General features: G+C 71.6%; 1 protein-coding gene across 1 annotated transcript; it reads right to left on the bottom strand.

Annotated features, from left to right (window-relative positions):
- Nucleotides 1-3,916: 3,916 nt before the first annotated feature.
- Nucleotides 3,917-4,888, bottom strand: TMEM121 (transmembrane protein 121). Its single transcript, XM_037502041.1, has one exon. It carries the CDS (start codon nucleotides 4,856-4,858, stop codon nucleotides 3,917-3,919), a length of 942 nt encoding a protein of 313 aa, XP_037357938.1. The 5' UTR covers nucleotides 4,859-4,888.
- Between the last annotated feature and the right edge of the window lie 5,953 nt (nucleotides 4,889-10,841).

Here is a 10,841-nt window from a genome sequence, read left to right as displayed (position 1 = left end):
GCGTGGCCAGAGCAGGCCCCCGCCGCCAGGGGGGTGACAGGGCAGGGCCTCGGGGGTCGGGCACTGGGCGGGGGACGCAATGCCGGGCCTGGCATTGTTAAGGTAAATCAAAAACGTCAATTCCTTGGGGCAGAGAAGCTCGCTGGGAACTAAAGTGGCCAAACCCCTCACAGCCATAGGAGGGTCAGCCCGGGTGTCCTGGCCACCACGCAAGCGCAGTCTCAAGGGTGCCCCGACCCGGGGTCGCCAGCCGCAGAGGAGGGACTGCGGCTCACAGGCCACGGGGGCGGGGGGCTGAGGACACACGGGGAGCGAGGGGGCCGGGGACTGGCTTTGGGAGGTGACCGTTCTGGAGAGGAGGGACAGTCCGGGAGTCAAGAGCGAGCCGGGCGCCGGGCCACGGGGTGCGGCAGGGGCGAGGCCCACCAGGCAGGCAGGGGCCCAGAGGTGGGTGTGGGAGTCGCAGCCGAAGGACCTGAGGCCCAGGCACGGGCGGGCAGGGCAGGCAGGGCGGGCAGGGCGGGCAGCCTGGCCGCGGTTCCCAGGACCTGGACGGGGAGGGCCTCTGCAGGGCCCCGAGGGCGAGGGCCAGCCTGGAGACGCGGCAGCTGGACTCACGCGCCAGAGACACCCCAGAGACATTCAGGGAAAAGGGCAACCCTGGGAGGGGCAGCACGCGGGCCGGCTGGCCAGCAGGGCCAGGTGGAGAGGCCCCAAGGCCGGGACAGGGTGGCACGGTGCCCCTCCCAAGAGCGCACCAGCAGGGCCAGGTCCTGGGAACACGGGGCCACAGCAGAGTGACCCCAGAGGAGAGCAGAAGGGTGACTCCTGGGCATCCAGGCAGGCCCGAGGGCACTGGCCGTCTCCCCACTTACCCCGGCTCCCCCCCGCTGTGCGTGGCCCCGCTTCCTCCCCACCGGATGCCCAATTTTCTCCGTCCAGCTGCCTGGCCGTGGTGCCCGGGGCTGGTCAGTCCCTGCCTCCGAGGCAAGGGTCTCTGGACCCAGCAGCACAGGACCTCTGTGCACCCGGCCCGTCCAGTCTGAGGAGGGCCCAGCGCACATGGGCACAGGGGGCCGCCTCTGGGCCGGGGCTCACCGTCTCCTGGACACCAGCACTGCCAGCCCGGCCGGAGAGCCCGCCCAGCGCCTGTCCCTCCCCGGCAGCCCTCGCTGCGGCCAGCAGGCAGGGGCCAGGGGTGGGATTTCCTCCGTCTTTCTCTGCTGCAACGGGGCACACCCTGGGCTTCAGCCTCGGTGAGCCTGCAGGGCCCCCTCAGCCTGGGCCGGCGGTGGAGGGGCCCCAGAGTGCAGAGGGCGCCCCCCCTCCGGCCCACAGCCCACATCGACGGGACACACGACGGTGGCCATGCCTGGTTCTGGACGGCACTTAGGTGGGGGCTGGAGCTTCCCAATTTGGCTCCTGTTGACAGGAGGCTGCTTTGCTCCAGGGGTGGCTGCGAGGTGGCCTCCCTTCCAGAGTGGCCGGTGTCCCCGCGCAGCCGCAGGCGGGCCTGGCCATGGCCGGGCAGGAGGCGGTGAGGCTGCAGGAAAGGGGCCACCTCTGCGGGCCGAGCAGGCGTTCCTGGGCACTCACCCTCCAGCCTCTCAGAGGCCTGGTCACCGCCGCCCGGGCCCAGAGGGACAGCCGGCCCCACCGTGGGTCTGTCCTGGACGGGTGCCCAGGCCAGCCGGACCCCAGGCCCACCAGCTCTGCCCCCTCCCCAGAGCCAGCGACGGCACCGGACCTGGGGGCACAGGCTGGGCCCCAGAGAAGGGCCATCCGGCCCCTCCCGCCACGCCACGCCGGAGACACCCCAGACGGAAGCCGAGACCCGGCCCACGGCGGGCGCCGCGACCCCGAGCCCCCTGCTGCGCGCCATGCAGCGCCCGCCCGACCCAAGCGGTGGAGCCAGCTGCGAACAGCGCTGGTACCAGAGCGGCTCCAGGGCCGGGGTCTCCCCAGACCTCTCGTGTGGGGAGAGGGGCTACAGGGGCGCCCGGCGGTGGGGTGGGGTCTGGCTTCTCTCCCCACCCCAGGCCCCCGTGCGCGGAGGTGGGGGCAGGCGAGGAGGGGGCTGCAGGGGCAGGGCGGCCCTGGGGATAGGGCCAGGGCAGACGCAAGCCCAGGGCCCTCCCCACGCCCCAGTGCGCCCTGTCCCCGTCCCCACCCCGCCCCAGCCCAGCTCCTCCACTCGGGCCAACCACGGAGGCCTCTGGGGGTCTCGTGTGGACGCCACAGGTGACTCCCCGGCTCCTCCAGGCGCCAGTGCCCACCTGCCTCCCGGATCTGTCGCCAAAAGAACCCCCAGAGCTCAGGCTTCAGGCGCCCCCTCCTGGCCTCAGCCCCACACTCAGGTGCCAAGCCCAGCCCTTCTCCACCCGCCACTGCCTGCACCCAGATCCCCACAGGGTCCCTCCAGCACAGGGCACCCCACCCGCCCCACAGAGCAGGACTGGGGGTGCTGCCCAGACCCGGCCAACCAGCTAGCACCCTCTCCCAGATGCCCTGCCCCCCAAGCTCAGCCCCTGGCCGGCCCCCGACTGGCCCCCGACTCACCTCCAGGCCCAGGGCCAGCTCCACCTGGGGTCGGCATGGGCCTTGGGGGGGGTTAGACAGACCCGTGAGCAACTGGGGCGGACCAGCAGGGGTCACGGTCACCTCCAGTCACCAAAGGCAGCCAGGGAAGGAGGGGCTGGAAGGTGGGTTCCGCCCCCCCCCCCGTGCCCCAGGCACCCCCTGCAGGGACCCCACACGCTCCGGTTCCCAGCCCCTGCAGGTGGAGCCACACGGGCCATGGGAGGTGATGGAGGCCACGGACACTGGTGCAGCGCTGGCCTCAGCTGACGTCCGTCCAGACTCCTCAGGGTCGTGGTCAGAGGAGCCCAGTCTGGACAGGAGGGACAGAAGCTGGGAGGGCAGAGGGCCGAGGTGGCTGGACAGCAGCTTCCGTGGGGGACCCTGCAGGCGAGGCCCAGCGCTGCCCCAAGGGGCCACACTCTTCCATGGACACCGCAGCTGGGGCCTTCCCCACGCCTGCCTCCCGGACCAGCGGCTCCAGGCGGGGCCGGCGAGGACGCACCCCTGCAGCCAGCACTGTCTGTGTCCACAGAGCCGCTGGGGACAGGCCGAGGCCAGGTGGGGGAGAGGGCTGTGCTGGCCACAGGGAGCAGGGCCCGACACCTGACCGGAGCTGGCCCCTCGGCCTCCGCCAGGCACACATCGCAGAGACCCGGACTCCTGCACCCTTGCCCGGCCTGGCTCTGCCCTCCACCCCCTGGCCGTCAGGGCCCTCCTGGACCTCGGCTGGGGCAGCACCCAGAGGGGGCTGGGGGGGAGCTGCAGGCTCTGGCACGGGCCGGCCAGGCCCCAGCCCAGAAGGAAGGGCGCTCAGGGCACCTCAGAGTCTGCTCAACACCGTCCTCCAGCCCCGCCGGGGAGGCAGCTGCCTCAGGCCGGGTGCCCTGGACAGTGTGGCCTGAGTGGCCCCCGGGGGCAGTGCCAGGGTGTTTTCCAGGCCGAGGGTGGGAGCCCAGCTGGGGGCCTGGGGGCACTTTCGGGCTGAGGTGAGGGGTGGGGACATGGGCCAGGCTGGCTGCAGGCCCAAGAAGGCACCTCCCCGCCAAGAGCCAGGTCCCCCAAGGAGCCTAACCCCACCTTGCCCCCACAGGAGCCTGACACACACACCCCCACCTCCCCAGGGAGGGAACCGGCCCCCCACCCGCCGCTGCCCCCCTCCAGGAGGCGCCAGGAACCAGGCACAGCAGCGACTTTGATACGAAACTGTAAACGCGAGTCTTTAAAACGGCAGGCCCCCCGGCCCCCCGGCCCCCCGGCCGCCCTCCCGCGCCCCCGCGCCAGGCCAGGCCAGCCGGGCGGTTCCTGAGCCCAGCGGCGCGGGCGGCCCCGCGGCCCGTCACGTGTCCGGCGCGTCGCGCGGGGGCGCGGGCCCGAGGGGGCGGCCGGGCGGGCCGTGGGGCGCGGGCCCCGCGTGGCGCGGCGGCGGCTGCAGCTCCAGCGCCAGCGCGGGCGGCGGGCAGTCGCGCACCTGGCGGCGGTACTCCAGGAAGGTGCAGGCCTTGGTGGCCAGCGCCACCACGTTCTTGCCCACGAAGACGGCCGAGACGCGGCTGTCGCGGAAGAGCGCCATGTTGGCGGCGCGGGCCAGCACGGCCACCACGTTGACGGTGGCCAGGCTGAGCGCGGGGTAGAGCATCATCTTCTGCGGCGCGATGTGCTCGCCCTGCATGCTGAGCTCGCTGAGCGCCACGCAGGGCAGCACGAGCAGCAGCATGTAGCAGTAGAAGAAGGTCAGGCCCTCGGCCCACAGCGGCAGCCCCGTGCGCGGCGGCTCCCACAGGTTGGCCTGCATGTCCAGCAGGTCCAGCAGGTCCAGCGCCACCCAGAAGAGGCGGCCGCGCAGGTCCTCGCGCTTGCGGAAGGTGCGCACGTACTCCATGCGGTCCAGCGCGGCCAGCAGCAGGAAGAGGCCGGGCACGCACACCGACAGCAGCAGCGTGAGCGCCTGGCGCGCCACCGGGTCGCCCGCGCCCCGCCGCGCCGCCTTGTAGTTCTGGAAGACAAAGTAGAGCTTGATCTCCAGCACGAAGATGTACAGGAACCAGAGGATCATGGCGTAGCCGCGCTTGGCCGTGCGCACCTCGGCGCCCACCCACACGGCCACGTAGCGCAGCACCAGCAGGAAGCACACGTCGCCCACCAGCACGATGATGCACACGCCGATCTTGCGCGGGCCCTGGTTCTGCTCCACCAGGTAGGCGTCCATGACCGCCATGCTGCCCATGATCACCAGCGTGGTCAGGCACACGTGGCGCCGGTCCGGGGGCGGCAGCACCATGGTCGCCGCGGGGCCCCCACGCGAGGTGGGACGAGGCCCTGCGGCGGGCTCAGCCGGCGGGCATGGCGCGGCCGGGCACGGGGCCTGTCCGGCCGCCCCGCGGGCGCCACCCCTCCAGGCCGGCGAGCTGGGAACCTGGGGAGACGGAGGACACGGTCAGGCGCGGGCTGCCCCGGCGGGGCCGGACCCCCGCCTCCCCGCGCGGGGGGCTCCAGGGGGCTCTGCGGCCCCGCCCGGGGGACCCGAGCCAGGGGACCAGCCAGCGCCGGGCGCGCAGGGAAAGGAGCGGCCTCCCGGGGGGCTCGCGGGACCACGGCCCAGCCTCGCCGGGCCCCATCCCCACGGCCGCCGCGGCCTTCCCGCGGGTTTTCTCACCCAGGACTGAGGTGCTCCCAGCCCTGTCTCCACCCCAGAGCCTCCAGGGCTGCGCCCACTTCCCTCCTGCGTCCCCCGGCCACTGGCGCCCACCGGGCCCGGCCAAGCCCGCACCGCGGCGCCCACCGCCCAGCTCCCGCCGCTGCCCTCAGGCCGCCACGCGCTGCCCAGCACAGCCGCCCTCGCAGCCGGCGGCGGCGCCCCCCAGCACCCCCCAGCGCCCCCGGGCCAGCCTGCTCACTGCCCCGTCCAGGAGGGACATCAGTGCAACGTGCCTGGACGGCGCGGACCCCGCCCCGGGCCAGAGGCCTCGCCGCACCGCAGCTCACCGCGCGGCGGGTCCCCGCTGCCCGCGCCGCCGTCTCCGGGGAGCCCCTCCGCGGCCGCGCCCGGGGCTGCCCCCGTCGGCCCCGGCCAGGCCGAAGAGCCGCTGCGGCCGCCCGGCCGCCCTCGGCCTCCGCGCTGCCCCGGTCACGCGCCCAGCACCTCGGGGGGCACAGCGCGGGCCGGCCCGGCCCCCAGAGCGCCCGCGGAGCCCGGGCCCCTCCCCGCCGCGCCGGGCCTCTCCCCAGGGCCCCGCGGCCGGCGAGTCCCCGGCAGCCCAGCGCCCGCGGCCCTCGCGCCCGCCCAGCCGCCAGCCGGCCGGCCCCGCCCAGAGCCTCCCCGGCCGGCCGCGGCAGGAGCGGGCGAGGGGGGCCGAGGCCAAGGGCGCGCGCCCGGCCGCCCCGCGCCCCGCGCCCCGCGTAGGCTCCCCGCGGGCCTCGCCCCCGCCCCCGCGCCGCGCCCCGCGCCCCGCGCCCCGCGCCCCGGCCCGGCCCGCGCCTACCCGCCGCGGCAGACGCTGCGCCCGGCCGGCCCGCCGAGCTCTGCGCGCGCGCGCCCCGCTCCCCGCGCGCCCCGCGCGCCCAGGCCCCGCCCCGCGCCCCGCCGGCGCCGCGCCGCGCCGCGCCACGGGTGGGGGTCCCGCCCCGCCCCCTCTGCGGCGCCGGTTGCCACGGCGACGGCTGCGCGCGCGGGCGGGCGGCAGGGGGGACGACCCGGGGCCGCGCGAGGCCGCCTGGCCACCCGCCCGCCGCCGGAGGTCGCCCCGCGGACCCCGCCGCCGCTCACGCCCCGACACGCCGCGGCAGCCCCCCGGGCCGCGCACAGGGCGCCCCGCGCGCCCCCTTCGGGAGCGGGCCCTGAGCGGGCGGCGGGCGGCGGAGGCTGACCCTCTGCAGGCGGCGGCGGGGGGCCGGGACGGACCAGAGGCGGAGCCCGCTGGGCCTGCCCCGTGGCCCCCCAGCCTCGCCTCGGCCACCGAGCCCAGCCAGGCCTTGCAGGCGCCTGTCTCCCCCCAGCCCCCAGCCCCCTGCGCCCCCACCCACAGCCCAAACGGGGCCCCTGGGCAGCAGCTGCCCACTGTGAGCCCGGGAGGGGCCCGCCCCGCCTGCTGGCCCCGGGCCTTCCCGTTTGCCGCGGCAGAGAGGAGGGTGGGAGGCAGAAAGGAACAGGGCACCCCACCAGCACCCACCCGCGGCTCCCGGGGGTGGGGACACCAGCCTGGCAGGTCCCAGGGTCCCTGAGTCCACATCGCAGCCGCGCCTTCCCTCCAGGCCCCGCCTCTCTGGGCCTCTGCCCCCAGCACCCTGCGGTGCCTGCCCTGGCACTGACCGCAGCTGGGGGCCTCCTGGACCACACTGCAGAGACTCCAAGTAAGGCCACAGGGAGCTGTGGGGTCAGCCTGAGGGGCACAGCTCGCCCCTCTTCATCCAGCCCGCCCGTCTGACCTCCCGCCCCTCACGGGCATGTCCCCTGTCCCCAGGAAAAGGACCAAGCTTCCAGCCCCGAAAAGGGCCCTTCCTGCCCCAGCCTGTCCCTCAAGAAGGCCCATCTCAACCCGCCAGCCCTCACTGCCTGCTGAGCGCGACGCCCCCAGCCAGAAGAGCTGCCCTTGCTCTGGGTGACAGCCCACACCTGCACCTCCCTCCAGGCCAGGCCTGCAGCCAGCTGCCCTCCACCGGGGTCTGGCCTGCCTTAGCTGCTGGCCATCTCGCCACGGGGTCACCAGGGTGGGCTGCACGCCTGCCTGCAGAAGCTAATGCAGCTGGGCCACCCAGAGTCTGGGGTGCTCAGGGTCCCAGGGAGAGCAGGGCCTGCCTCGCCCTCTGTAGCTGCTGTCGTCCTGGACCATTTGCTAGGAGTTCCGTCCCGGCGGCACTGTCTCCGCACCCTCGTCAGGGCCAGCCAACCGCAAACATGTGGGTTTATCTAGTCTCCACGCTGTGCCACTGGCAGACGTCCACTCTGCACCGCGTTCTCATGACCAGTGCAGCGCCGTGAGCTCTGAGACCTTCCAGCTCTGCTTGCGCAACAGGATGGCCTTGACGACGTGGGGCCCCGCTCTCTTCCCTAAGAGTTTTCAGCCAGTGGTCATCAAAGAACAGCTGGGGTCCTGCCGGAGGCCTGTGGAGGCCACAGCTATGCGCGCACTTGGCCCTTTGAGTGCCTCGAAGGTGCTTCCGTTCTCGGAGCACAGACTGCTGCTCTGGCCAGAGGCGCTCCTAGGTGTCCTGTGCTCGCGGGAGCCGCTGTGCGTGGAACTGCTTCTGTGCCTGGCCGGCCCGCTGCAGGCCCAAGGGCGCTGCTCCTGTGGCCCCGCGGGCTCGTGCGTCGTCCTGGCGGTTTTCTGTGAGTGCTGGAGGCCACGCCAGCTGCTAGCAGTCCTGCTTCCTCCCACCCAAGCTGGGCGCCGCTTGCCCGCTGCCCTGGAGGAGACACTGATGTGGAGGGCAGGAGCAGCGCGGCTGGTCTGACCCCAGGCCCCGCTGTTACCGCCACGCCCGAGGCCGTGGAGCTGGGTAGATTCCTTCACCAGGAAGAAAGTTCCCCTCCACTGCTGCCTGCGGGTGTGGTCACTGAGTTCTTAATAAGGTGGACAGCGATTCAACAGATAAAGGGCAGTATTTTTACCAAAGTGGACGTCCGCATGCAAAAATGGAAGAAGTGGTCCTTGACCTCCATCTCACACCTCACGCAAACCCACGCCAGGCGCCCAGGCCTGAAGGTCGAGCTGTGAAACGGAGCCCGGCTGCACGGAAATGCTAGACGGGACGTCAGAGCAGAACCCCAAAGGACAGCCCCGGAACCCTCATCTGAGAGGACGTCTGGTCCGGAAAGTCTCTGCTCAGAGGACGAAAGGGCAGCGTGGGCTGGGAGGACACAGCTGCACCGCGCACGTCGGAAGGACTCGGATGCGGTTTTTTGACACTTAAAACCCAGACGGCAGCGCGCGCAGGTGGGGGGGGTCCGCTTGTGCTTGGAAAACACTGCTGGCCGCCGAGGCGCAGAGAGGCCACAGCCACCGGGCCAGGGGCCTGGGGCACGGGCAGGCTCAGAGCAGGACGCGGATTTCAGCCAGAATCACAGAAAAGTCAAGTGAATCGGAAAGTTGATCGTAAGACAAATACAGAAACAAATACATCTATAAAAAGGCTGAAAATAAGAGGCTAGAAAAGCAGGCAGCAGGTGGACAGCCACGGCCTGGCCTGTGGTACAGGGGGCCGGCCGGGGGTAGGCCTGGGCAGCTGCCGCGCCCCTCCGCTGGCGCGCACCCCACAGGACGCGGCGACGGGCTGTGCGCAAGGGCCATGCTGCCTGGCCCACAGGGCCACCCGGCCGGGCCACCAGACACTCCTCAAGCGCCCACAAGGGCCCGCCGTGAACCGGCCTGAAAAGCAAGTCCCAGGCGCCAAGGGAGCAGCGCCGCGAGCCACAAAGGGCCGGGAGACTCGCCTGCCCGTCCAGACTCGCGTACAGGAGCCACGTGGTCAGCGGCCCTGGCCAGGCGCGCGTGGGAGCTGAGAGGGCAGAAACGCGGCAGGGCCAAGCCCGACTCGCAGACGCCCCAGCGGGAGCCGGCAGGCCAGGAGCACCCAGGCCAGGAGCACAGAGCTCGGGAAGGGGCGGTGCGTCAGGCGGTGTGGACAGGGCAACGCAGAGGGGGATCTGGACGCCGGGCCAGACCCGCGCCGCTAGCAGCAGCTGCAGGAAGCGCCGCACCCTGACGCCTGGCAGGGCTGGCGTGGACAGGGGCCGGGGGGCGCCCAGGGGCGCGGGGGAGGCCCGGGAAAGCCAGAGGGCTCTGGGGAGCCACAGGAGCTGCCACGTGAGACTGCAGGAGATGAGAGGCCTCCGTGGGGCTCCAGAATAAGCAGAAAACTGGAATTGTCTTGCAGCAACACAAGAATTTGAATCTGCTAATGAAGTCACGCTCACAGGAAAACTCCAGGCCAGAGACCAGCGAGTTTTCGCTCCAGGAAGAAATCTCAGATTTTGCCCCCCAGCAGGAAACTGTCCGGGATGAGGCAAGTAAGCAGCCATCCTCTGCGCGCTGAGGTGTCCTCACTCCGCACCCGGGCCAGACGGGCACACGGAGGCCAGGGTGACGCCAGCGTGTCCCCGGACACACCTGCTGCGGGGCAGCCCTGGTCCGCGCTGTGGACGTCAGATGCCGCCACACGTGAGCTTATGGTTTTCTCCTTTTTTGCAAAAAATAAGCAGATTTTAGGGAAAGGAGAGGGAAGGAAAATTTCTAAACATTATAAAAAGTCATGGACCAGGGCCTCCCTGGTGGCCCAAGGGGTTAAGCACCACACTGTGGAGCTGTCCGCAGCCTCTGCAGCACGAGTTCCATCCCCGGCTGGCCAGGAGCAGCCCACAGGGCGCAGCAGACTCTCCTGTCTCGCCCGCTGCTCCCCTCAGCAGTGGATTTCATCAGTCTGCCTGTTCTGCTCCCCGCTCTGTCTCTGGGGAGTCCTCTCACCCCCTGCATCTTTGGCCTGTACCCCAGCTCTTGTGTGCATAACTGAATAAATCTTTAAAAAAAAAAGTCATGGACCAAAAACGCAGAGCCGGCACTGACCGCACCAGAGGGCCTGCCGTGGCCGCGAGGACAGCAGGATGCCGCCCTGGCAGGCTGAGCTCGCAAGACGCCCAAGGGAAGGCCAGTGTCCCGTGTCCGTCCTCACCCACCCCTCTGGGCGGCTCTGACCACGCGCAGGCAGGAATGGCCCAGGGAGCGGGCGCATGACGGGCACCCAGGTGGGGTCATGCGGTGTGCTGGGCCGGGCAGGAGGATCCCGAGTGGCCAGAGGCCGTGGCACCCCACGACTGCGTGGCGTTGGGCCTGAGCGGCGCCGGGGTGGGGAGGCGCGCGCCTCACACAGGGTGTTAATGTGCAGCCAAGAGGAGAAAAGATGAATCCATCGTAACAAGCCTGAGCATTTTTTGTCCAGCAAAGAGAAGCCAAGGGCGGGTTTGTAACCAGCGGCTAGAAGGGGGACGTGATGCGCGAAGCCACCGGGGCTCCCAGCTTCGACCTTCAGGGTGCCCCCGCCAACCTGACTTGAAGACAGTGGTCCCATGACATAAACCACCCCAGGGCTGGGCAGCAGCTCGGAGGGGCGCCAAGCCCGCTGCCCATGGCCCGCGCCCGGCGCCCTGCGCCCCGCCTGCGCAGCTCAGCAGGAGGCCCGCGCCGCCCGCCAGGACCCGCCCACATGGGCGCAGCGCCAAAGCAGTGAAATCCCCAAGACACAGTGGAGTGGGGAGCCCGGGGCTGGGGTTG

This window comes from Talpa occidentalis, unplaced genomic scaffold, assembly GCF_014898055.3.
Source record: "Talpa occidentalis isolate TD23 unplaced genomic scaffold, MPIMG_talOcc4v2.1 talOcc4.11, whole genome shotgun sequence".
NCBI classification, from domain to species: Eukaryota; Metazoa; Chordata; class Mammalia; order Eulipotyphla; family Talpidae; genus Talpa; species Talpa occidentalis.
This window is presented reverse-complemented; position numbering and strand designations above follow the sequence as displayed.